The 27,331-nt window shown below is 39.3% G+C and overlaps 1 protein-coding gene and 1 long non-coding RNA gene across 2 annotated transcripts; both read left to right on the top strand.

Moving 5' to 3' along the window:
- Positions 1-3,387: 3,387 nt before the first annotated feature.
- On the top strand, positions 3,388-26,544 carry NDUFA12 (NADH:ubiquinone oxidoreductase subunit A12). The gene is made up of 4 exons (XM_082419156.1): positions 3,388-3,560; positions 4,334-4,416; positions 7,385-7,472; positions 26,268-26,544. Exons 1-4 carry the CDS (start codon positions 3,475-3,477, stop codon positions 26,446-26,448), a joined length of 438 nt encoding a protein of 145 aa, XP_082275282.1. The 5' UTR covers positions 3,388-3,474; the 3' UTR covers positions 26,449-26,544.
- Positions 15,548-19,674, top strand: LOC309640451. Its single transcript, XR_014252234.1, has 3 exons — positions 15,548-15,981; positions 16,299-17,379; positions 17,714-19,674. It is a non-coding gene; the product is annotated as an uncharacterized lncRNA (long non-coding RNA).
- Positions 26,545-27,331: the final 787 nt, after the last annotated feature.

Here is a 27,331-nt window from a genome sequence, read left to right on the forward strand (position 1 = left end):
GCAAATTGTGTTGGGAAAACTGGATATCCACAAGCAAAGGAATGAAGTTGAACCCTTACATCAAATATAAAAATCACTCAAAATCAATTAAAAACCTATACACATAAGACAGAAAACTATAAAACTCCTAGAAGAAAACTTATGGGAAAAGCTTCATGACATTGGATTTGGCAATAATTTCATGGGCATGACACCAAAAGCAGAGGCAACAAAAGCAAAAATAGACAAATATGGGACTATATCAAACTTAGAAACTTCTGCACAGCAAAGTACAACAGTGAGAAGGCAACCTACAGAATGGGAGAAAATATCTGCAAACCATATATCTGATAAGGGGTTAATATCCACAATATATAAGAAATCCTACAAGTCACCACCACCACCAAGAACAACAAGAAAAATTTTTTTAAGGAGCAAAGGATTTGAATTAACATTGCTCCAAAGAAGAAATACAAATGGCCTCAAGCATAGAAGAAGATACTCAACATCATTCATCATCAGGGAAATGCAAATCAAAGCCACAGTAAGATATCAGCTTATACCCATTAGGATGGCCACTATCAATAAAAAAACAGAAAATAACAAGTGTTGGTGAAGACGTGGAAAAATTGGAACTCTTCTGCATTGTTGGTAGAAATGTAACATGGTGCAGCCATTATGGAAAACTGTGGAGCTTCCTCAAAAAAAAAAAAAAGAATTACTATATGATCCAGCATATGTGATATGTGTGTATATATGTGTACACATGCACACACATACACACACACACACTTCTGGGTATATATCCCAGGGAATTGAAAACAGGATCTAGAAGAGATATTTGAGCTCCCATGTTCATTGCAGCCTTATTTGCAATAGCCAAGAAGTAGAAGCAACCAAAAACACCCATCAAAAGATGAATGGATAAAGAAATGTGATGTGTACACACAGTGGAATATTATTCAGCCTTAAAAAAGGAAATCCTGTCACATGCTACAACGTGGATGAAACTTAAGCCAGTTGCAAAAAGACAAGTCCTACATGATTCCATTTATAGGAGGTATCACTTAGAAAGTAGAATGGTGGTTGCTGGGGGTTGAGGGTAGAGAGGAAGGGGGAGTATTGTTCTATGGGCACAGAGTTTCAGTTTTGTAAGATGAAAAATTTCTAGAGATCTGTTGCACAACAATGTGTACATAGTTAACACTACTGTATTGTATACTTAAAGACAATCAAGGAGGTAAATTTTATGTTCTGTGTTTTTTGCCACACACACACACCCCCCTCAAAGATGCTAGGAAACCAAATTGTAATTTTGAAATCTGTTAAATAAGGGAGAGAATCATGCATCTTTCCTGCCTTTCCTGTATGAACTGTATTTCAGGAACCAAACAGTTGAGGGGTTTTCTCTTTATAGATTTGTGGCTAATAAAGAAAGAAGGAATGAAATTATTTAGGCAATGCTCAGCAGTGGCTGCTACAATCACAGAAAATGAAACAAGCAGACACCCTGTGTACTCCTTAATAGGATATCATCACCTATGAAAATGTACTTAACAACTAAAAAAAGAACCCAGGGCTTCCCTGGTGGCGCAGTGGTTAAGAATCCGCCTGCCAATGCAGGGCACACAGGTTCGAGCCCTGGTCCGGGAAGATCCCACATGCCATGGAGCAACTAAGCCCATGAGCCACAACTACTGAGCCTGCGCTCTACAGCCTGCGAGCCACAACTACTGAAGCCCGTGAGCCACAAGTACTGAAGCCCGCGAGCCCCAACTACTGAAGCCTGCGTGCCTAGAGCCCGTGTTCCGCAACAAGAGAAGCCACTGCAATGAAAAGCCCACGCGCTGCAAAGAAGAGTAGCCCCTGCTCACCGCAACTAGAGAAAGCCTGCACGCAGCAACGAAGACCCAACGCAGCCAAAAATAATAAATAAATAAAATAAATAAATGTATATTAAAAAAAAGAACCCAAATTTTGTCAAGCACCTAGGTTTAATTACTAACATAGGGAAATACAGGGGATAGAGGAACACAGGGACACAATCAACAAAATCCAGACAGTGGAAACTCTACAGGAGAAATTACCAGTTTCTTTGTCAAATAAATTGGAAGGACAAAAAAAGGGGGTGGAAAATAAGGGAATCCTATAGATTAAGAGAAATTTAAAAGAAAATCAACATATGGACCTTACTTGGACAAACTAAAAAAATTATGAAACGATTGGGGAAATTTGAACCCTCCTCAGAGGATATTTTATATTAAGCAATTATTAACTTTTTGAGGTGAGATAATGGTAATATGTTTATGTTTTTAAAACAGTTCTTCGATATATATTGGAATAATTCAGATAGAATTTTTTTAAAACAGGAAAACAAAAAAGCCACAGTTCAACATAAAATAAATTCCAATGGGACATTGGATTTTGAGCAATTGATAGAATCTAAGAAAAGAAAATGTGATCCTAATATTTGGAGGTTTCTCTTTTGGGGTTGAAGATTTAGTAGCATAAAATTACATCTCTTCTCTGGGCCCAGTCTTATTTCTTGGTCCTCTCAAGAAATAATGTGTTTCAATTTATAAAACTCTTTAGACAATTATGAAAACTTGCAGTTATGGATTAGAATATAAATCTTATAAATCTTGACCTTTTTAAAGAAATGATATGGTAGACTAGAGTCTGGAAGAGCAAAGGATGGGATGAGGTGAAGGAAGTGACCATGTGCTAAGTTTCTCATCTCAAATAGTTGGGAATCAGAGACTTCCAAACTGATGGATCAAGAAATATAGGTTTTAAAGCATATTTAAAGTCATAAAGTTAGCTGCTAGAAAATTAGAAATAATAGCGTTCATTTCATTCCCTTTATTGTTTAAAAATTTTAAATATCATGCATGGACTATTTTTCTAATACACTTTAAATATCTAAATTTTTAATTTTAAACTTGCAACTAAATCATTAAATACTTGAGAGTAGATAGTTAATCTTGTACTTTTCTATTCCTCCTCCTCCTCAGTCGCCTACCACAACGCTGGTGTCGAATGTGCCTACTTCCGAATGTGCAGTATCATTTTGTGCTTAATGTTGAATTCCTTAATGGTATCTTGTTTCTAAAGAATCTTGGCTCTAGAAAGGATTTTTGGAGTAGTCAGGCAATCACTTTAGATAAGAAAACTGAGGTCCCCAAAGGAGGAACCTTCACCTGGGAAAGCCTAGTTTAGGTGAGCTTTCCACTATATGTCCAGCCTTCTAAATGCAATCTCTGAAAACTTTGCTTCGGAGGGAAACCAACCAACCGCACCTTTTCTGGAAAGCGGGAGGAGGCCTGACGGGGGAGCTCCAGACCCGCGCGCTCCAGACCCGCGCATGCGCAAAACCACCTCCGCGTGCCGCGCGTGCGTGGGAACCTTCTGTGGTCGGCGCCCTGCAGCTGAGTGGCAGCTTCCCCTCGGTGGGTTTTCCGCAGTGCGGCGGAGAGGCGGGGCCTGCGGGACAAGATGGAGTTGCTGCAGGTCCTGAAGCGCGGGCTGCAGCAGGTCCGCGGCCACGGCGGCCTCCGCGGCTATCTACGGGTTTTCTTCAGGTAAGCGGCCAGAGCCATGCGCTTGGCCTCTGGGGCTGGACTTGTGCTGGCTGGTTTCTTGGAAAGTGGCCCGGGCTTGGGTCACCTTGGAGAATCCGCAGCTCTTCTCAAGGACAGTCTTTGCCCGCTTCCCCCGGGCCGAAGTCTCTGTCCGGGGGCCTCCCGGAGACAGGACCAAAGCCGGCTCTAGAGACAGAGCCATGACGCGGAGGCGAGAGCATATGGGCTGCACCCCTGCTCTGCTTCCTGGAGAGCAGTGAGCATTGCCAAACACTCACTGCGTGACCTTGGGAAAGTTTTGTTTTCCTCCTTCGCTGGCCTTCACTTGTACTGTAAGGAGTTGAGCGAGGGGATCACAGTGAAATACTTGAGCTTCCAGATTTCCTGAAGTTTTTTGCTAACTCCGTTGCCTCATGGCCTAGGGATAGTAGATAAAAGTAGTCTTGTAATTTGACGATATTGCATCTATCTATTTAGTGTACTTTAGGCACATCAGTTAGGTCAGTTTCTCTTTTCTTGTGCTGTAATGGCACTAGGACAACAAGGGCAGGGATTCTAGAGCTCTTACCTGAAAGCTGATTCTCTGACGATGAGTGGCCATGAACCTGGGGATGAACGCTAGAAGTATACAACCAGTGACCATACCCAGCACCTCCTCATTTTTCTAGCTGGCACAGCTGCCTATGTTTGTGAAAGTTGGTATTCTCACTTTACGTGTGTGTTGTGAACAAAGAATCTTCCTAAAATGTCTGTTTTCTTTTGGACATTCCCAGGGCAAATGATGTGAGGGTTGGCACATTAGTGGGGGAAGACAAATATGGAAACAAATACTACGAAGACAACAAGCAGTTTTTTGGTGAGTTCAGTATTTTTTGGTATAAATAATGGGAATGAGATTGGGATTTGATTTGACTTTGTTTTCTTTAATGTACAAGGAACTTATACAAAGTACTTGTAAAAGGATGAAGAACTCAATAGAAAAAAGAAAAAGATAATTCACAGGAAAAGAAAACTAAATGAACAACAAAGGCATGAAAACGTGCTCATCTTCACTTTTTTTTTTTTTTTTTTTATGTTTTAACAAAATCACATTTTATTTATCCATCCATCCACCAGTGGACATTTGGGGACATTTGGGTTGTTTCTGCCTTCTGGCTGTTGTCATTTTTTTTTTTTTTTAATTTATTTATTTATTTTTTTTTTAAAAAGTATTTTATTTGTAATGTAGAAAACTTGGAAAACAGAGAAGTATAAAGAAAAATTACCCATAATTCCACTGCCCAGAGATAACCACCATAAATAGAAAAACGGCATCACCTTGTATCTATTTGTCCACAGAGAATGAAGCATCTATACTTATTTTCACCCTTACCAGCATTTTCCATGCCTTCTGTAGTAGGCAGAATAATGGCCCCTCAAAGATGTCCATATTCTAATCTGCAGAACCTATGAGTATGTTACGTTACAAGGCAAAGGAGACTTTGCAGGTACAATTAAGGGTACAGAATTTGAGCTGGGGATCTTATCTTGGATTGTCTGGGTGGATCTTCACTCTTTTTTAAATTTTATTTATTTATTTATTTATTTTTGGCTGTGTTGGGTCTTCGTTTCTGTGCTAGGGCTTTCTCTAGTTGCGGCACGCGGAGGCCACTCTTCATCGCGGTGCACGGGCCTCTCACTATCGCGGCCTCTCTTGTTGCGGAGCACAAGCTCCAGACGCGCAGGCTCAGTAGTTGTGGCTCACGGGCCTAGTTGCTCCGCGGCATGTGGGATCTTCCCAGACCAGGGCTCGAACCCGTGTCCCCTGCATTGGCAGGCAGATTCAAAACCACTGTGCCACCAGGGAAGCCCTTCACTCTTTTTTTTAAAAAAGAATACATTATTTAAAAAAAAATTTTTTTTTATTGAAATATAGTTGATTTACAATGTTGTGTTAGTTTCAGGTGTACAACAAAGTGATTCACTTTTTTTATTCCTTTTTTTTACATTCTCTTCCATTATAGGTTATTACAACATATTGAGTATAGTTATCTATGCTATACAGTAGGTCCTTTTTGGTTATCTATTTTATATATAATAGTGTGTATATTGTAATTACAGACTCCTGATTTATCCCTCTCATCCTCACTTGTAATTACAGAAATGTAGCTCAAAAAACAGTGTTATCTTTTTTCACCTATCAAATTTTGAAGTATTTGCCAATCTGATCAATTCCAACTGGGGAAATGCCATAAGAATATGTGGGTTAACGCAGTCCTTTTGGAGGACAGTTGATAAATTTTGTTAAAATTTACATTGCACATATCTTTTCTCCCAACACTTCTAGGAATTCACCTCAAATAGTCTTGCAAAACAAAGACACCCATTGCAGCATTGTTTTAGTAGTAAATTCTAAAAGCCATATTAGTTGTGCATCAATTGGATACTGATGAATTACACATTTTTTAGAATACTTTGTTGTATAGAAAGATATCAAAGATATGTGTAACATGAAAAACTCTAGTTGCAGAACAATGTTTGATATCCTCACAGGGAGAAAATATATGCTTTTTTAAAAAATAAATTTATTTATTTATTTATTTTTGGCTGCTTTGGGTCTTCGTTGCTGTGCGCAGGCTTTCTCTAGTTGCGGCGAGTGGGGGCTACTCTTTGTTGCGGTGCACGGGCTTCTCACTGCAGTGGCTTCCCTTGTTGCAGAGCACGGGCTCTAGCCACGCGGGCTTCAGTAGTTGTAGCACGTGGGCTCAGTAGTTGTGGCTCCCGGGCTCTAGAGCGCAGGCTCAGTAGTTGTGGCGCACGAGCTTAGTTGCTCCTCAACACGGGGAATCTTCTCTGACCAGGGCTGGAACCCATGTCCCCTGCATTGACAGGCGGATTCTCAACCACTGCGCCACCAGAGAAGTCCTAATCATCCACTTTTAATAGATAAAGAGATTGAGTCTCATAAAACTTGCCTAATATACACTGATAATAAGTGACAGTCTTGTATAGTGCAAGGAACTCTACTCAGTACCCTGTAATGGCCTGTATGGGAAAAGAATCTAAAAAAGAGTGGATATATGTATAAGTGATTCACTTTGTTGTACACCTGAAACTAACACAACATTAAATCAACTATACCACAATAAAAATTTAAAAAAAAAAAGTGACAGTCTTCATTAAAATCCATGTCTTTGCCTAACAGTTTTCTAAATTGTGGTTATGCTCCCAACTATTTCACAGAAATCTTTTAAAGAATGCAGCGTGCTGTTTTGATAACATGAGCTGTTCTACTTATCTAACAATCATATATAGTGTTTGCTTATTATGTAATAATCACCAGTTTCCGAAAGGATCTCTGGTGGTTGTTTAAAAATATTTATATGGAAACATATAATTCAAGTGTGATTGCTGTGAATACATTTCTCCTGCCCCAGTCTTAGGAGGAGCACTTTTCTCCTGAATACCCAGAACAGCTGGAAACATATTCCCTCCCCTTCCCTCTCTGATACCCCCTTGGAGGGGGAGCTGGGGGAGAAGTAAGGGTTCTCCACTGTGAAAGGGTTGAGCCCTACCCACAGAGTGAGTCTCAGTCCCCATGCAGGGATTTTGCTGAGGCGGCCACTAGGTTGTTGATAAAAGCTTGCCTACACTTCCTGGAGTTTCCCTTCAGTAATACACCCAGGGCTCTAGTTCTCTAACATTTCTCTTATGTAAGAGCATATAAAAGTCTTTTCTTAATAAAAAAGGTTGTCTTCTTTGATGTTATGCAATTATAATTTTTTGAAAAGGTTGTTTTTATTTCCTCACATCTCTCTAAACTACATGTTGATCTTTCCATCCAGGCCGTCACCGATGGGTTATATATACTACTGAAATGAATGGCAAAAACACATTCTGGGATGTGGATGGAAGCATGGTGCCCCCTGAATGGTGAGCTACATCAACATTTTATTTTATTTCACTTGGCAATATTTGTTTCATTACACAAATATTTGTTGTATATCTATTCTTAAGTTAATCAGTGTTGTTCTGAAAGCATCTGTCCCAATTGCAATGGCTGCATCACTAGTTACCCTAAAACTTAGTACCTTAAAACAACAATAAGTATTTATTTTGTAGTTTTTGTGGGTCAGGAATTCAGACAAGCCACATCAGGGATGGCTTATCTCTGCTCCAGGATGTCTGAGGCTTCAAGTGGAAGACTCAAAGGCTGGATAGTAGAATCATCTTGTTACTGAATTATGTCCTATGGACCCTGATTGAGATGGACACAGCACAAACTTTACTCAGTGGCCAAAGAATGGAGAAGTGGGAACTATGTTCACAGATCAACTTCTCGCCTAGGTGGCAAGAGGGATTTAATTTTGTAGAGTAAAGACAAAGGGAGGAGGAGTGAGGCTAGTGATGGGGAGGCATATGCATTAGTCTACCGGGAAGGGCAGGGCTCCCCCCACCCTCAGGGTGTGGGGTGCCACTCCCTTTTGATCCTTTTTTGGTCTTTAATGTCTGGTCATGGCTGCCAGTAGGTGTGTCGTATAATATGCTAATGTAGAAAAAATCAATGTATAATCAGACTCTGGGTCTGTTGGAGGTCAGATTCATTGGCTGGTCCCATCTGGTTCCATCTGGGATTTTGTTTGTAGCTTCCTTTCTTATCTCTGGACCCTTTAACTGAAGGATTTATATTCACTCCTGCTAGAGGCAGGGGTGAGGTGGAGGGGGTGGCAGGTTTTGATCAAGGACACTCCTGCCAGAGGTGGGGGTTGGAGGGTTTGAGCAAAGACCTGCAGCAGCTCTGGCAACAGTCTGAAGGTGTGTTCACTCAGTGTCTGGCAGTTGATGGTGGCTGTTTAGCTGGGGGCATGGCTGGGGTGTTGGATTGGAACACCCTCAGGTAGCCTGAGCCTGCTCAGGCAAATGCTCTGAGACAGAGCGCCAGGGAGAAGCCATGTGGCCTTATCTGACTTAGTCTTGGAAATCATCCAGTATTGAGTCCGCATTCCCTTGGTCAAGGCAATTAGAAAACTCCCCCCATGTTCAACCAGAGAGGTTACAGACTATCTCTTGATGGAGGGGTGTCACCAATCATATTATATGTTGGGATATATAATAGTGTGGTTGTCTTTGAGGGAAAACAGTGTGCTGTAGTATCACCTGGCCATAGTGAAGAGAAAGGCTAAAAGAACTCTGGCTCTGATCTTATTTGGCAGTTTGACTTAAAGCATTAATTGCTTAACCTCTCTGGAGCTTGGATTTCTCATCTGTAAATTGAGAGCCCCCAAATTCCTTAGGTCTCTAAAAACTGTGATTTTTAATATGCCTATTGTGAAATGAAATTTTAAATGCTCTTACTTGAATTACCAAATTTTTAATAAACTATTTCAAAGCAAGTATTTATATCTATTTCATAGGTTGTTGGTTGATACACATTTAAACTCTAGAGAGCCTTTCTAGTTGGTCTAGAAAATTTCACAAAAAAAAACCTAAAAATAAGTGTCAGGTTAGCTGTGATATTTTATTTTGGTTGAACTTGATCATCAGAAATAGTTCTGTGCTCTATTGAGTAGAAACTAGGATAATCTCAGAGTACTCACTTTCATTCTAAAGGCTCAAGTAGAAATCCAGGCATGTAACATAAGTGAGGGAAGTACAGATGTGAGACAGTTGGGGGTATTGGGGACTGTATTGAACTGAAAAGCACATACTCCATCAAAGAGGGCAGCAGCCCTGTTCACTCTCTCCAGTTCCATCAGGTAAGAATTCAGCCAAGGGTTTCTAGATATGATTTTTCAAGAGAAAGTGGAAATCTGTATTTCTTTGTGAGACTTCTTGGTTTTAAATGTTTATTTAAAGATATTTGTCAGTTTAAATACAGCACTGTCCAATAGCACTCTCCGTGATGATGGAAATGTTCTATATCTGTGCTGTCCAATAGGGTAGCCACCAGCCCCACGTGGCCCAGAGCACTTTGAAATGTGGGTAATGCAACTAGGGAAGTGAATTTATTTTATTTAAATTGAATAGGCTGGGCTTCCCTGGTGGCTCAGTGGTTAAGAATCCACCTGCCAATGCAAGGGACACGGGTTCAAGCCCTGGTCCAGGAAGATCCCACATGCTGCGGAGCAGCTAAGCCTGTGTGCCACAGCTATTGAGCCTGCGCTCTGGAGCCCCTGAGCTGCAACTACTTAGCCTGCGTGCCACAACTACTGAAGCCCACGCGCCTAGAGCCTGTGCTCTGCAATAAGAGAAGCCTCTGCAATGAGAAGCCCACGCACCGCAACGAAGAGTAGCCCCCACTCACTGCAACTAGAGAAAGCCCGCGTGCAGCAACGAAGACCCAACGCAGCCAAAAATAAATAAATAAATTAATTAAATCTATAAAAAGTTAAAAGGATAAATTGAATAGGCTACTTGATTGGACAGAATAATTTTTTAAAATAATATGTGAGCTAAGCAAAATATGTTTGTAAGATTTCACCTACCTCTGGTCCACTACTTGGACTAATTAGAAGCATTTACTCTTGTCGGTGATGTAGTTTGAAGACCACAATATTGGATTCTGTCTTTAATAAAACTCATTGGCTCTTAACATGAGAAAGCAGCACTGATGTTACATTTGAGGCTGGATTTTTGTGCTCTTTTTAATGGGAAATAATAACCTGTGGTCTGTTAAAATCTGAGGAGCTGTCTACCTTCTCGAAGGGGCATTCTGTATATACGTTGGCACTGTTTGAGACCAGGATCTCAAAGTGGAGTGTTGGCTTTAGGAGGCGAGGTATCCTGTTAGTTTTCATTTGTTTGGTTGTTTTGGGGGAAGGGTTGGTCCTAAGAGTGTGTGGAAGGCCTGTGGGCTGTCGTGTTCAGATTGATGGCCATCTCCTTCAAAGCACCTATCTAGATTGGGGACTGGGGGAGGGAAAATTATGTGGGCTGAAACACATTTTAAATTATTAAATAGTTAAAAATCTGAAATGATAAAAGTACTATGCAGCCAAGCAAGTCCTTTTATATATAAGATCTGAGATCACATAAAAAAAGAAGCTGAAAGCTGTAGAAGATAACATCACCTGCTTCGGTGATGCCTGAGGGCAGTTGAGGATACAAAGCTGAGTTTCTTTGTGGAGTGGAGCCTCCTAAGGTCTGAGTACCTTTGATGACCCTTGCTTGTAAGGGAAGCTTAAAGGCTTGTGATGAGTCTTTGTAGGGAGAAGTGGTTCGGATAAGCTCAGCTGTTTGTTTCTCAGAACCCCCTTTGCTGAGTGCGTGCAATACATTGTAGAATTCTAACCTTACCTTTGATTTGATCCATGAATACATTTGAAGTTGGGTTGATTTATCTTTTATTAGAGAGGCAGGTATTATCTTACATGTAGAGTAATGAATTACAAATACAATTTGTCATCTTTATTCATTTACATAATTATTGTGTACCTACCAGGTGCCAAGAACTATTTTGGGCACTGGGGATACAACAGTGAGTAAAACAAAGTCCTTGCTCTCATGAGGGGAAGCAGAAAAACAAATATGTTATATATTTTAGGCAACAGTAAATGCAAGTAATTCATAAAGGGATAAAGAGCAGTGGCCTTCTCTTTTAGGGGAGGTGGCTGTTTTATACAGGCGTTAGGGAAGGCTTCTTTGAGGGAGTGACATTTGAAGAGGGGAGGAGGGCTGTGTGTGATGAAGAGCTCCAGGCAGCAGAAACCACCAGTGCAAAAGTCCTGTGTGTTTGAGATGTATTGCTTGTATTCATAGAACAGCAGTATGGCCAGTTTGGCTGGAATGGAATGAGTGAGGCGAAGATGTCAGGAAATGAGGTAGGAGAAATAGCTAGGGCTTTCAATAGCTACATCTACATGTAGATCTTGTAAACCATGGGTAGATCTGTTGGCTTTTTTTTCTAAAGTTCTCTGGAAGTCACTGGAAGGTTAGGTAGGATGTGATCTGTTTTACAATTTTTTAAAAATTGGGAAAAATCCCAAACTTTTTGAAAAGTTACAAGTATTTGAATCATTTCAGAGTTGCGAAAATGATGTCATATCATGGCTGAATACTTTAGAGTGTAATTCCTACAGCCAAGGACATTCTTCTACGTTACCACAATATAACCATCGAAGTTAGGAAATTAACAGTGATGCACCAATGCTGTCTAATCGTCAGACCCTCTTCAAGTTTCATCACTTGTCCCAGCAATGTCTTTTATAGCAAGGGAATCTGGTCATGCATTTTATGTGGACCTCATTTCTCTCTAGCTTCTTTCACCCTGGTTTGGTTCCTCAGCTTTTCCTTGATTTTTATGATCTTAACACTTCGGAAAATTACAGGCCAGTTGTGTTGTAGAATGTCCCTCGGTATAGATTTGTCCAGTGTTTCCTCATGACTAGATGGAGGCTATGCATCTTTGGCAGGAATGTCACAGAAGCAGTGTCAGATTCTTCTTGTTGCATTCTATTAAATGCCATCTAGTTTTGATTTGTCTCATTACTGAACATTTCTATCACTTGATTAGGGCGTGTGTGCCAGATTTCTCCATTCTAAAGTTACTCATTTTCCCTTTACAATTAATTAGCATTTTGTGGGGAGATACTTTGAGGTTATGCAACTATCCAGTTACTCGTCAAACTTTATTTATATCAATATGAACTGTCATTTTAATCAATGTGTTGTAATCCATTACTATAATTCATTATTTTATTGCTCAAATTGAACTCAGTTTGACCAGTGGGAACCTGTTCAGTTTGCATTTGGGGTCCTTTTGAAATATCCCCCTCATTCTTGGAGCACTTTCTTGCTTTCTGACAAAAGGTGTTCTAGGTTCATCTTATATTTTCCCTGCCCCACCCATGAAAACAGCCATTTCTCTGAGGACCCCTGTGTTTATTTTCTTACTTGCTGTTTTTCAGTAGAGAATGGTATTTAGAAACTAATATCTGAGTGCAAGGTATGCTCATTGCTGTTGGGGCATCTCAGTGGACAAGCTCAAATGGCTGTGATGATTGTGTGTGTGTGTGTACATTTCTATTTCTATATCTCTCTTTTTCACCTTATATATTGAAAACCATAAGTTGACAGCAATGCCACTGAATCCAGTCCAATACCGCAGGTTATGTTCTAGTTTTCTCCCTTTCTGTATATGTATCTGTTTCTCTTTTATTTAATAGAGTTACTTATTTGATGAATTCCACTGTAGGTAACAAAGTTCCCATTGCTGCCTTCCCACCTCCCCACCACTGGCCTCCCTTATTACCTCACTTTGCCTCCAACACCCCACATCAGCTTGCCACCCCCCTCACCCCATGTGGATGCCCTCCTCTCCCCATTCAGGCTCTGTCACCTTACTGGGCTGTAGCCGCACTCATCATCTCCACCCCCCATGCCAAGCAAAGACAGATGCCTACCTTGATTGCCCCCACCTAATGGCTCTTGGACTCTGATTTAAATGTTTAAAGCATCCCTGTGATTGCTGTGAATAGAGGAAGGGAGCCTTGTGGAAGTAGGCTGATTACTTAGGGAACTATTTATGTAGTTGTCTGGGCCAGCTCCATCCAGAGATGAAGGAAGTTGGATAAGGTGTCAGTAATGTAGGTTGTGAGATTTGGAATTGTATCAGTTGTCTACTACTGTGTAACAGATTTTTTAAATTTAGTTTAAAACAATAAACATTATCTCACCATTTCTGTGGGTAAGGAATTTGAGTACAGCTTAGCTGGATGCCTCTGGCTTAGAATCTCACAAGGCTACAAAGAAGATATCATCTGGGGCTGCAGTCCTCTCAAGGTTTGAATTTGGAAGGATCCACTGCCAGACTCATTCACATGTCTGTAGACAGACCTCAGAAAACTTGCTTCCGAGAACACTCATGTGGGCCTCTCCACAAGGCCACCTCATGACATGACAGCTGGCTTTCCCAGAGTTACACTCTGAGAGCGAATGACAGAGAGCACTGTAGATGGAAGCCACAGTCTTTTTAAACTTAATCTCAGAAGTGACACCCCACGCTGCTGCTGTATTCTGTTTGTTAGAAGTGAGTCAGCAAATCTAGCCCATACTCGAGAGGGGATTACACAAGGGTGTGAACACCAGGAGGATGTGGTCATTGGAGGCCATCTTAGAGGCCGCCTGCCACAGGGACATATTTTGAAGTAAGATGGACTCAACAGGATTTGCTGATGGTTTGGATTTTGAGAGAAGAGGGTAACTTCAATGTTTTGGGCCTGAACTATTTGTGGCACATTTACTGAGAAGAGGAAGAGCAGGCAGGATGGGGGAAGCAGAATGGAAGGGGGGGTAATCAAGAGTTCTCTCCGAGATGCCTGTTAGACCACCAAGTGAACATGGTGGGTAGACAGTTGAAAACACTAGTCCAGAGGTCAGAATAGAGGTTGGTGCTAGAGATAGGACTTGAAATGAGATTTCACCTAGTGTCGTATGCAGTTTTCGTAAATCATGGGTAAAAGGTTTGAGAGAATCTGATCTTCAGTTAAATGTTACCCTGGAAACCAGATGAGACTGTATCAGTCATATTGCTGGATAAAACTGATTCCTGACTGGTAAACTGCATCTAGATTGAGAGGATTTATAAATGCCTGATGAGTTAGCTATGTTTGGGCTTCCCTGTCTTGCTGCTCTTAGAACTAGCTTGTCCCTTGTGGCAATGGCAATCCTGAAGCCATGCCCATGGAGTTGTTGTTAGTAGAGATGTTAGCTTTTGTGGACATGAAGCTTTTAAGTCAGGGCAGCTCCTGCACCTGCCTGATGTGGCTCTCATCTCCCTTGAGCCTGTGCTGTGTCATCTAGGGAGTCAAAGAAAATAGCTCCTGGGTGGCTAGGTGGGCTGTCACCTGCATGAACTACTGCAAAGGCTCCCAGTGAGAGGAACACCTGATGCTTCCCAGTTGGCAAGCTGTGGTTCCTGTCCTCTGTCCTTCTGAGTTTTCTGGTGCCCAGTGTGGCCTATGATGGTCTTTGAGTCTGTTCAGTAGCTACATAGTCTCACCTGGGGAAGGCTTTCTCTTCAGAGCCATCAGTGTTTTTGGTAGAACCAGGGAGTATCTTTAATGAACTTCTGTGGCTCACTTAACGTTCCCTGATCTTGTGGGAACATTAGAAATCTTGTGGGTTTGTCTGTTTTGTCTCAAGGCTTTCATTTTCTTTGAATGTGTCAGCAGTCGGTAAGGTAAGGCTGTTAGGTCTACCAATAGATAAACAAAAAGTATTCATGGTGGTGCAAACGTCTGGGATGGGCAGGGGAGCTACACAAACCTTGAAAATTAAAAATTAAAAAAAATTATTGCCTAGAACCTAGCACAGCACCCAGCTTACATATAGTTCATTCCATTAAATGAGTATTTACTGAGCACCCCACTGTGTGTCAGGCACTGATGGGTTTGTACATTCATAGTAGTGAACAAAATATATGGTCCTCTCGCGGAGTTTATAGTCGCTTTAATGAATGCTAGCTGGTAGACTGATACTATACTACAACTTAGTGTCTGTTATTTTTCTCTGTTACAGTCCCTTCCTTTTCTTCATTTATGGGGTCAGCAATGAGATTTTAATTTCTTCTTATTTAAACTTGATTGAATAGAATACTCAAAGTATTTCAGTAGATTACAAGTACTGTTTTATACCACTTTTGATTGTCCTTAATTTTTTTTTTTCCAGTAAAATTTTACTAATATTTTATAAGCCCTTAATTTTTTTTTTTTTTTAAATTATTATTTATTAATTTATTTTTGGCTGTGTTGGGTCTTCGTTGCTGTGCGAGGGCTTTCTCTAGTTGCGGCGAGCGGGGACCTCTCTTCATCGCGGTGCGCGGTCCTCTCACCGTCGTGGCCTCTCTTGTTGCGGAGCACAGGCTCCAGACGCGCAGGCTCAGTAGTTGTGGCTCACGGGCCCAGCTGCTCTGCGGCATGTGGGATCTTCCCAGACCAGGGCTCGAACCCGTGTCCCCTGCATTAGCAGGCAGACTCCCAACCACTGCGCCACCAGGGAAGCCCGTCCTTAATTTTTAAGTTAGCTAATTGCTACCATCTATACAGTAATGCTCAATAATCTTTATTTTCATTTTTATGGTAGTAAACCAAGTAAGTAATCAGTATCTACATGAAATTTGACAAGATAAAATGTTGTTGAATACCGGTAGAAAGGTAGAAAGTTTGGGCTATTTTTTGCATAGTAGTATAAAATTACTGTTTTCACTTACATTAGGAGAAACAAAGTTTTTTGTGTATGTGGTTTGAAGTATTGGAACTCTGAAATCCTTTGAACCAAGTTAAAAAAGAAAAAAACCATGGCTTGCCTGGATTTTTCTTTACTGTGTATGTACTTTTTTCCCACTTGGTGGCACCTGCTGTTCATTTTAAGTAATATGTCTTTGCTTCCTCCGTGTAGTGCACTAGTCTCTCCTCATATATTAATTTTTCTTATTAAAATTAATGTTTAAATTACTCAAGTAGGGCTTCCCTGGTGGCGCAGTGGTTGAGAATCTGCCTGCCAATGCAGGGGACACGGGTTCGAGCCCTGGTCTGGGAAGATCCCACATGCCGCGGAGCAGCTGGGCCCGTGAGCCACAATTACTGAGCCTGCGCGTCTGGAGCCTGTGCTCCGCAACAAGGGAGACCACGATAGTGAGAGGCCCGCGCACCGCGATGAATAGTGGCCCCCGCTTGCCACAACTAGAGAAAGCCCTCGCACAGAAATGAAGACCCAACACAGCCATAAATAAATAAATAAAAATTAAAAAAAAAAAAAAAGATTTAAATTACTCAAGTAATACATAAGTACTTTTTAAAAAAATTATAGCATATGTTAAAAAGTTTTTGCTTTTTTTTATGGAACTTAATTTTGCCCTTGAAGATTTTTCCAGTGCCATGGTGACATTGGTAACGGTTTTTCTCTTGTAGGGTTAATTTATTTAGGATACTTAACATCGTTGTGGTCAGCTTTTTTTCAGTTGACAATATGTTCTAGAAGCCTTGTAGAGAAGTAAGGTGGCAGATGAGGAGGATTACTTGGAGGTGACAGAGAAGAATCAAGGATGATTCTTAGGTTTGGGGCTTGAGAGGTTGGGTAGATGGTGGTACCATTCATTCAGATGGGAAGACTGGGAGAAGGGTAGGTTGTGAGGGTGGAGGGTAGGAATCAGAAGCTTCTTTTTTGGATGTACTAAGTTTGAAATAACCTGTCGGAAATCCAAATGAACAGTTGTGTTAAGTAAACAGCAGGATAGATAAATCTGGAGCTTAGGACAGAGGTCAATCCAGCAAAGAAGAGTAAGATGTAGCTACTAGCGACGTAAGAAGGAAGGCAAGAGAGGTTAGCATTTCAACAAACATGGGAAGTCTAACTGTATTGATGTTTGCTGAGAGGTTAAGTAAGATAAGGACAGAAAGGTGTCCACATGGATTTGGCAATATGAACTTCATCGAATCTAAATGGAATCTGTTCTTGAAAAAAATGTGGCGAGATCAGAAAAGTTTAAAAGAATCTGCCAGGGGGCAGGGATAATCCATATACACCCCAAAGAGGCAACCAATTTCCTTTAGTCCTTTTAAATAAGCTTTTGTGTAGCTGTTGTGTTCATAATCAGTCAGTTTTATCTTCTGTTTTTTCTGTAGATAATATAAGCAGTCTTCCATGCTATTACAACAGTCCTTATAATCATCATTAAAATATTTTTTCTGATTATAAAAATGTACAATTGTTTTAGAAAACTTGGAAAATCCAGAGAAATACAAGGTACAAACAAAAATAAACTCTAATTCCTTGGCCAAGGAATAAGCACTGTTAACATTTTGTTCACTGATTCAACAAATACCTGAGTGTCTGCTTTTGAGTAGAGAAGGAATGTTTTTTTTTTTGTTTTTTTTTGTTTTTTTTTTAAAATTTATTTATTTATTTGTTTATTTTTGGCTGTGTTGGGTTTTCGTTTCTGTGCGTGTGCTTTCTCTAGTTGCGGCGAGCAGGGGCTACTCTTCATCGCGGTGCGCGGGCTTCTTATTGCCGTGGCCTCTCTTGTTGCGGAGCACAGGCTCTAGATGCGCAGGCTCAGTAGTTGTGCCTCACGGGCTTAGTTGCTCGGCGGCATGTGGGATCTTCCCAGACCAGGGCTCGAACCCGTGTCCCCTGCATTGGCAGGCAGATTCTTAACCACTGCGCCACCAGGGAAGCCCGAGAAGGAATGTTTTTAAAGGTTCACAGTGTGGAGAACAGGTTGTAGTTCATCGGTCACACCTTCTTTAGAAGAAGGTTTGTGATTAGAAATAACTATATATAGATATATGTGTGTATACATATGTATTTCTTTATTATACACAATATTTTGTTTCTCTTCCCCCTCCCCTCATTTAATATATCACAGATGTTTTCCCCATTTCACTTAATATTCTACTTGTCAGTTTGAGTGTTTTAGTATCTTAGGGGCTTTGTCTATAGACAGGATTAATGGCAGTTTGGGTTTAAAATGAATATTCTATTTACTATAGCTGCAAATTTTAAAACATAGTTGTTCTTAAGCTTTGAGGTTCTATTTATAAATAGGATAACAAGATTAGTAAATTGAATATTTTTGCAGAAAGATAAAGAACAATCATATTCTCTTGTTCTTTGGTGAATGTTTGATAAACTTTTAATGGAAAGGATTAAATTCTCCTAAAGAGTTATCTCCATTTGCAAGTTTAGTTAATTACATCCATTTAAGCGTTTTAGGGCACATTTATAAATGTAATACATTTGATTTTTTAAATATCTTCAAATGCCCAGTGTAGGTAGATTAATGAACCTATCAAGCAAAATGTCCCTAAGCCCTTAAATGACTCTTGTTTATGCAAGCCAAAAATTTAAGGGTCCTCCTCAACTCTTTCTCTAATAACCAGCCTATCAGCATGTTCTTTCTGCTTTACTTTCTGAATATATCCCATGCCTGATATACCTATGGCTGTTACCCCCGTCCAAACCACAATAATCTCTTGCCTGGACTTCTACAACTGCCCAACTGGTTTGCTTACATTCTTACAATACGCCAGTATTCCCAACATACTAAGTGATTAGGGTGATGATTTTAAAATGTAACTCGGATCCCATCAGACCTCTCTCTGCTCAGAACTCTCCACTGGCTTTCCATCATGGTGAGAGTTAAAATTCCAACTCCTTACATGGTCTGCAAGGAGTTGGAATGTGATCCTGGCCCTTCCAGGTCTGCGTACACTGCCCTGTTCACTGCCCTGCTAACTTTTGACTTATGAGCCATATTGGTCTCCTGGCTTTTCCTGGAGCAGTGAGCACACTCCCACCTCAGTCGCTTTGCACTGGCTGTTTCCCCGGGTGTGGCGCGGCTCACGCTCCTCAGACGGCCTAGCTAAAAGAGCCCTGTCCTCCTCTCACACTGTGTCCCCTTGCCCTGCTCTAGTTCTTTCCTTGGTAGCACTTACCTCTGCCTGGCATTTTATTGCGTAGTATTTACTTTCTTGTTTTTCCAACTACCATACTTCTTGATGGTAAGAACTTTGTTCACTGTTGTGTTGCTAATGCCTAAACCAGTGTCTAGCACGTGGTAGTTGCTCAGTAAATATTTGTTGAGTGAAAGGGGACATACTGTTTTACTTGAAACAACTTTTATTTTGCTTTTTGGCTACAGTAATTTTATTTGCTTCTGGTAGCTGATCCAAAAATGGTATGTCTTGTCACTTCTTTTATAGCTTTTGTATGAATTTGAAGCTCATATTTACCTCTAAATTCCACTCTAACTTCAAACTGTCCTTTTTAATACCTTGTCCCACTAAATTGTATCTTATAGCCTTTTAGGTTTTTTTTTTTTTTTTTAGAAATTCACGTTCTTTTATTTATTTATTTATTTATTTATGACTGTGTTGAGTCTTCGTTTCTGTGCGAGGGCTTTCTCTAGTTGCGGCAAGTGGGGGACCACTCTTCATCGCGGTGCACGGGCCTCTCACCATCGCGGCCTCTCTTGTTGCGGAGCACAGGCTCCAGACGCGCAGGCTCAGTAATTGTGGCTCACGGGCCCAGCTGCTCCGTGGCATGTGGGATCCTCCCAGACCAGGGCTCGAACCCGTGTCCCCTGCATTGGCATGCAGACTCTCAACCACTGCGCCACCAGGGAAGCCCTATAGCCTTTTAAAATATTATTTTCCTAAATAAATTGCCATCTCTCAATGCCAGAGAATATTGTCTTCTTCCTCTTGATGTATCTGCTTAATCTATCCTTTTTCAGGTAGTAGGTGTTGTGTAAAATACTCTGAACTGAATTAAAATGAGTGTTACTCAGTACAATGTGTTGCAAGCTTCTTTTCAAAATAGATCCTTCCTAATGTTTATTTTCTGCTCCGGAAAATCAGAATATTAAGAGGCTATGTTCTAAGAAACTATAAACTGCATGTTTAAGTAGATATTCCTGTATTACAGAATGTTACTTTATAACCTTACTCTGTTAAAATGTGCTAATTATAAGCAGAAGACAAGATTGTTTTGATTTTTAAAATTCAGCTTTTGTTTAACACATTTCATTTACTATGCAGTGCTTCTGATTCTAACATTTTACAAAGATGAGTTGTTGGAAAATTTTATACCTGGAGTGTGGAAATAAACTATGTATTACTTTTGGTGAACAAGGAACTACTCTTGATTCCAATTTCCAGAATAAATCTGTATTGTGTTCACAGGTTAGCAATGTATTGGGTTGGCCAAAAAGTTCGTTTGGGTTTTTCCACAAGATGTTATATATATAATATATGCTAGAGATAGTCATGTAGAAAATTTTGAGGTTTCTAGATTTAAAAAAACAGTTTGAACCTTTTCTATGTAACTGTAGTGAATGACGTTTGTGCGGTGGAATTGACGTAGGAAGAATTTCCATTAAGGTAGACTGAGAGAAACAGTCTATCTGCTACTAAAACATTTAATACTTTAAAGAGAGTGATTTTTTTTTTTTAAGTGATGGCTTAAAGTGGGATGAAATGAGTTTAGAAGTAGAAGAACCTACTTACAGTCTCAAATAAATGACAGATGAATTGAGCAGGATTTTAAAACCATCTCTAGTTGTTTCGAATTAGAAGGATTTTTCTTTCTAATAGCTTTGTTTTATCTTACAAAGTAGTACATGTTTATTACAGAAAATTCAGAAAATAACAAAGCAAATAAAAGTAACCTATTATCCTACCACACCAAGATAAACTACTGTTAATATTTTGATATATATTCTTTCCATCTCCTCTTTTCCTGTGCATATGTATCCCTTGTTTTTGTTTTTAATGTTAAGTGGGTTACTTTTTGAAGAAGTAGCCCAGTTTTGAATCCTAGCGTCACTATCATGGGCAAGTTATTTAGACTCTCGGTGCTCTAGTTTCCTCATTTATTAAATTGGGATAATAACATCTGTCTCATAGAGTTAAGAATTAAATGAGTTAGTATTTGTAAAGTGTTTAGAACAGTGCCTATGACTTATAAATGCTATTTAGTATCATTAAGTAAATTAAGTAAATAACCTGCTTTTTAAGCTTAACATATGGTGAGCATTTTCTCAAGTCATAAAATATTCTCTAACATAATATTTAATGAGGCTTTAATATTCTGTCATGCGGATGTGCCCTGAGTTATTTAAGTATTCCCTATATTATTCTTGGTTTTGTTCTTTCCATATTTTCACTGTTATATATAAAGCTTTGGTCAGCATCCTTGTATGTAAGCATGTTCCCACACATCCTTATTTCCTTATGGCAGATTCCTACAAGTAAAATTCCTGCATCCAGAAGTGTACATGTTTTGTTAAGTGTTTGGTACCTACTGCCAAATTACCTTCAATTTAGATTCTCAGGGTAAATACATTCAATTTACATTCTCAGGGTAAATACATTCAGCTGTATATGAGTTTGATTTCTCTGTAACTTCACAAATACTGGGTATTATTATTATTTGTTAAAATCTTTGCCAGTTTAGCAAGTAAAAAGTTATATCTTATTTTCATTTGTATTTCCTTGATTAAACTTCTTTTTTGTTGTTTGCCATTTGTACTTTTTCTTTTTATGACTTAACTTTTAACATCTTTTATCTATTTTTCTATTGGATGTTTGACTTTTTCTTTCTGATTTGTAATGATAGATGAACTACTTTTCTGTATGTTACAAATATTTCCCTGTTTCTTTTATTTTTTAATCTTGTTTTCAGAGTTTTAGGACATAACACTTCAATTTTTATGTAGTAAAATTACCATTTTTTTCTTTATGGCTTTGGCCTTTGATATTAAGCTTAGAAATGGTCCTTCATATTCTATAAATATCAATATATCTTATGAATATAAATATTCACACATTTGTATCAGTGCACTATTAATCTATCAGCAATCTATCCTGATATATGGCTGGGGAAACCTAATAATTTTTTTCAACAAAATTAATTATCCTAGCATAATTTGTTGAGAAATGTTTACTTTCCCCAATGATTTGAAATGCCAACCTTACCTTATATATCCTTTAGTCTGGGGGATTTTTTTCTGTTTTATTATTGTACTTTTGTACCAAAATCTTGGTACAAAATTTTTGTGCCAATTTTTATACCATTCTAATGTTTGTGACTTTAATGTCTGGTAATACTGGCCTTCCTGATTGTTGTGAGTTTTCAGAATGTTCTTAAAATAGACTTGCAGCTGATCCTTAGAATTATAATTGTCAAGCCCTATTGAGATTTTGATTCAGATTGCATTTAATTAAAAAGAATAATGACTGAGCTAACAAAGTTTGAGTTGACTATCTTGTAATGAACTGTCTTTGGTTTTTATTGCATTAAATATATCAATCTTATCCTGTGGTTAGATGGATCTCAGGATTTTGACAGACTTAAGTGCTATCATAATCCCAACCAGTTTTCATCTATTAATTGTAATTAAGGTCCTGATCAAAATGTTCTCTTCAGCCATTGGGAGACTGTGTGCAAGCCTCAGTGTGTAACATACATGCTGTGGGACCTTGGGAAAGTCATTTCAATTCTGTTTCCACAATTTTAAAATATGAAATACTTAGTATTAAATAATACTAGTGATATGACTGATAATAATACTAGTGATATGACTGAGTGATATGCATGAGAATGTTTCGTAAACTAAAGTGGGATGGAGTAATAATAGTTTTAGTATAATGAATATTTTTACCTCAAAAAACAACCTGGAGCAGGTTTTTTTTTTTAGTCTATTACATTTTTTGAAAAATTGAAAAATCTTTAGTATTTCTTGGCTCAGTAATGTTAAGTGAAAACATCTGAAACATGAACATAGGAGCCAGCCTTGATTCCCAAAATTAATAATGTATATTATCCAAGGAAAAGATTCAAAACTGCCTATATTTTTGTTGTTGTTGGTTGTTATTTGTTAATGTTTTATTTCTGGAAATTTTCTGAAAGGGAAAATTAAACTTTTATCTTTGTTATTAATATCCATCTTAAAGACTGTTTTCATTTGCAGTGATTTTTTATTTTTTATTCTTAAATTTTTATTTATTTATTTATTTATTTTTGGCTGTGTTAAGTCTTCGTTGCTGCACGCAGGCTTTCTCTAGTTGTGGTGACAGGGGGCTACTCTTTGTTGTGGTGCGCGGGCTTCTCATTGTTGTGGCTTCTCTTGTTACAGAGCATGGGCTCTAGGTGTGCGGGCTTCAGTAGTTGTGGCACGCGGGCTCAGTAGTTGTGGCTCGTGGGCTCTAGAGCGCAGGCTCAGTAGTTGTGGTGTATGGGCTTAGTTGCTCCGCGGCATGTGGGATCTTCCCGGACCGGGGATCCAACCCGTGTCCCCTGCATTGGCAGGTGGATTCTTAACCACTGTGCCACCAGGGAAGTCCCTACAGTGATTTTTTAAAATCTATTTTATACGGTATATATTTTTATTTCTTAAATTTCCTATTAGGCTGTTTAATTCTTTCTTCACAAATAAATCCCTCCGTTTTGTACTTTGAATGGCTGACAACCTCAAACTTAAGTGAAGTAGTATATTTTCAAAGAAGGGGAAAGTGTTCTTTTCTTCTTCCTTTCCACACTTTTTCCTCATATACAACTGAGAATTGGATCGACCACTTATGGGATTTATTTCCATTTGAGTAGTGTTGTAATTGTGATTTAATATCTTTGTTATTAAAGATATTTTGAGGACTTCCCTGGTGGCGCAGTGGTTAAGAATCCACCTACCAATGCAGGGGACACGGGTTCGAGCCCCGGTCCGGGAAGATCCCACAGGCCGCAGACCAACTAGGCCCATGCGCCACAACTACTGAGCCTGCACTCTAGAGCCCGTGAGCCACAACTACTGAAGCCTGCATGCCGCAGCTACTGAAGCCCACGTGCCTAGAGCCCGTGCTCCTCAACAAGAGAAGCAATAAGAAGCCCTCATACTGCAACAAATACCCAACGCAGCCAAAAATAAATTAATTAATTTAAAAAAAAAAAGATATTTTGACACACTTGAATATATTTGAGTACTGAGTTTTTTCCAAAGTGTAATGTATTTTCATTATATTTATCTCTTTTGTATTTATAACTTTTTGCCTTTCTGCCAGTCTCCTTATTTGTAGTCTCACTGACTTTATCATCAAGTTTAAGTAATTTTATATTTTGTCCTGTAAGATAATAACAGTGATATAAAATTGAAGTGGGTCTGATGCTAGCTCAACACAGTTTTCTAGACAATACTCTTAGTCCATTAGCATCTTTAATTAATTGGAAGAAAAATGACCCAGATGAAAACCTGTTTTGCAAAAACTCTTTGGTGTGGAAATCTAAAAGATATTATTTCTTTAGGCTTTATTTAATAATATAACAGAATGGTTATATTAGCCTAGCATACTATAAACATTTTCTTATTTTATAGTTTCTTATTCTAACATAATGAGAATAAATTGCTGTTTAGTCATTCCCTGACTCTAGCCAGTAGCCTTACTGGATGAACATTTTCACATTTTATGTGTTGGTGGTAAAAAATTTCTTTTAGTTTTCTTTCTTTCTTTCTTTCTTTTTTTTTGGCCATGCCATGCAGCTTGCAGGATCTTAGTTCCCCAACCAGGTATTGAACCCAGGCAGTGAAAACACTGAGTCCTAACCACTGGACCACCAGAGAATTTCCCCTCTTTTAGTTTTCTTGAACATTTTCTATTTCTCCATGAGCTCTCAGTTAAGCAACTAAATAGGCATATAAAAGCTTTGGACTGTGGTTCCTTAAATATTTTAACTTTCAGGAGTCTCGATGGCAATTATTTGAATAAAAATCTTCTTTAGTTACTTAAGCTGACTCAAATGGCAAAAGTTAAATATTTCTGCCGTGCCTTAACTTACACAAAGCCCCTTGATAAATAAGAGCCTTGGTTTTGACAGCTAATCCCGCCTTCGAGTAGCTCGTGGAGCCTGTCTCGCCACCACTGTCTCACTAGGTTTCAGAGCTCATGTTAATAGTTGTTTATTGGTCCAGGTTACTTTCACTAATCCACAGTTTCCTTTGGAGTATGTAAGAGAGAAACCAGCCCAGTGTATACAGACTTCTTCATTCTTTATTGTGTTAGCTCATCATGATATAATTATCTTTAGACACAAATATAGCAACAGTAATAATATTTTACCTCTATTCTCCTAGGTCTTAGCCAATTACCTGGCTATATCTATCAATTACTGTTAGCAAATATTCTTAAACTTACATAGCATCATAAATTTTTCTCATTAGCTTTAGTCTTAGTTATTTTACTGAAACTTCCTCCACTTGCCCCTTCCTCTGTAGCTGGGCAATCTTCCACCCCCCTTTTTTTTTTCTTGGAGCTGCAATTCTGTGCCTGTCACCTCATTCCCTTTTCCCATAGGGTCATCTTTGTCTTGTGAGCTCTGAGTCTTGTTATGAATTCTCTCTCCCCTTCCTTTCCCATATAAATTCAGCTTGGCTTTCTGCTCAGTTCTACTCTTTGTCTCTTGGACTTTGATTCTTTCTTTTCTCTGTTATTAGAGAGACAGTTCTCTATACTCCAAGGAAACGCCTAGCTTTCTCCTTTAGGCCAGATTTCTGGCACCTCCAAGCAAATATCTTTTGACGAACACTTGAAGCTGAAACACTCATGAACTTTGGACTGTGATTTAATAATTTTATTATAACAGACTGTATGTCCTCCAGTGTTCGGACTTAAGTTTGGATTTAAGATGCATGCAGAGACCCTCTTCTTCAGCAGGAGCCTCATGGGTTTCAGACTAGAGCTTCATGAACCAGAGCATCCTGAGCATACTGAAACTCCGGGATCAGCCTCTAGCATCTAATAGTAATACTGTACGTCATCAGTTCTAAAATACATTTTTATACGTAAAATTAGGATACATGTTATAATCAATAGTGTCAGTTTAGTTAGCAGCATTTTTTCTTTCTTAGAGATAACAAAATAATGGTGTATCTTAAAATTGATGGTGTCCTAGATTTGATGAAATACAATAATTATAACAGCAATAGCTAACATTTGTTGAGTACCTACTATGCACAAGAATTTTTCTAGGTGCTTTATGTGTATTGTCTCATTTAATCCTTATACTATTCTTAGTAAGAATGTTCAGATGAAAAAACCCAGGCGTAGAAAAGTTCAGCTGGTTAGTGATGGAGCTGAGATTTGAGCTCAAGCAACACAGTAGCTCGAGAACTGCTCTCTTAACCCTCCTCCCACTACACTATGCTGCCTCTTCATAACTGTCTTTTTTTCCCTCTTTAAGGCATCGTTGGCTTCACTCTATGACTGATGATCCTCCAACAACAAAACCACCTATTGCTCGTAAATTCATTTGGACAAACCATAAATTCAACGTGAGTGGCACTCCACAACAATACGTACCTTATTCCACCACTAGAAAGAAGATTGAGGAGTGGGTCCCACCTTCAACACCTTACAAGTAAAGACAATGAAAAACAATTTACATGTAAAATATGGGGCTTTTCCTGTAATTGTACTTCTGCTGCTTACTGTTAACTTGATTAAAGTTATTTGATTAAGCAGTGTCTGTTGTGCTTTTTTGCCCTTAACTTTGTCATTTGTCAACTGCAAAATAGAAGCTTACAAACATGGGAAACTAAAGTAGACTTCTGTTGGGGCGGCTACGTCATTTACATTTCCCTCTTGCCTGCGTGGTTGTGTCTGTGCTTCAGCCCTGCCATGCTGCCACAGCTGATTGATAGGGGAAGACCTAACGCTGAGCTGAGCCAAACAGATTTTCCCGTGGGAATTTGAAACTTGAATGGAGAGACAGAGGGGCTGAGACATCGGAGTTGGATGACTTTTATGGTAGCCCTGCAAGGAGGAGGTTATCAGAGGTGTACCATTTCCTGAGTTTTGGTTCTTTCATAGTTTATTTGGATCTGTGAAATATCCCAGGATCCATCTATTCTAATATATTTTTATTTCTTTAAGCTAAGTAAGGTCACTGACTTTTTTTTTTTTTTTTTTTGCTTGCAAACAAAAGAGCTTTAACTAATGTCCAGATTGGTTCCAAAGAATGGGTTGTAGGCAAAAGACCTTCAGGGAAATAAGGAATCTTTGGAACTGGTTATGTTGGGTAGGATGAAAAGGCAGTGCCACCTCCCTCTGTATTCTGGATGGAAAGCTAGCAGTTGCAGTAATCAGCTTATCAGGCTGTTGTCCTTAATTGCCAGGATCCTCGAGGCCCCTGAGGATAAGGCCCTTGGATACTGGTTACCAGCCACCGTAGAACAATTTAGCGGTGATGGAAAAAGAATGCAAGGATTTTGGAGTCAGATGGTTGCTTTCAAGGGCACTGGATAA

Source organism: Balaenoptera physalus (genome assembly GCF_965194825.1).
Source record: "Balaenoptera physalus genome assembly, chromosome: 13".
In the NCBI taxonomy this organism is placed as follows: domain Eukaryota; kingdom Metazoa; phylum Chordata; class Mammalia; order Artiodactyla; family Balaenopteridae; genus Balaenoptera; species Balaenoptera physalus.

Excerpts from the sequence above, each read along its gene's own strand:
- NDUFA12 (XM_082419156.1), top strand. The coding sequence starts at position 3,475 with ATGGAGTTGCTGCAGGTCCTGAAGCGCGGGCTGCAGCAGGTCCGCGGC. Across the intron at positions 4,417-7,384 it reads AGACAACAAGCAGTTTTTTG|GCCGTCACCGATGGGTTATA; the intron begins GTGAGTTCAGTA and ends CTTTCCATCCAG. Across the intron at positions 7,473-26,267 it reads AGCATGGTGCCCCCTGAATG|GCATCGTTGGCTTCACTCTA; the intron begins GTGAGCTACATC and ends TCCCTCTTTAAG.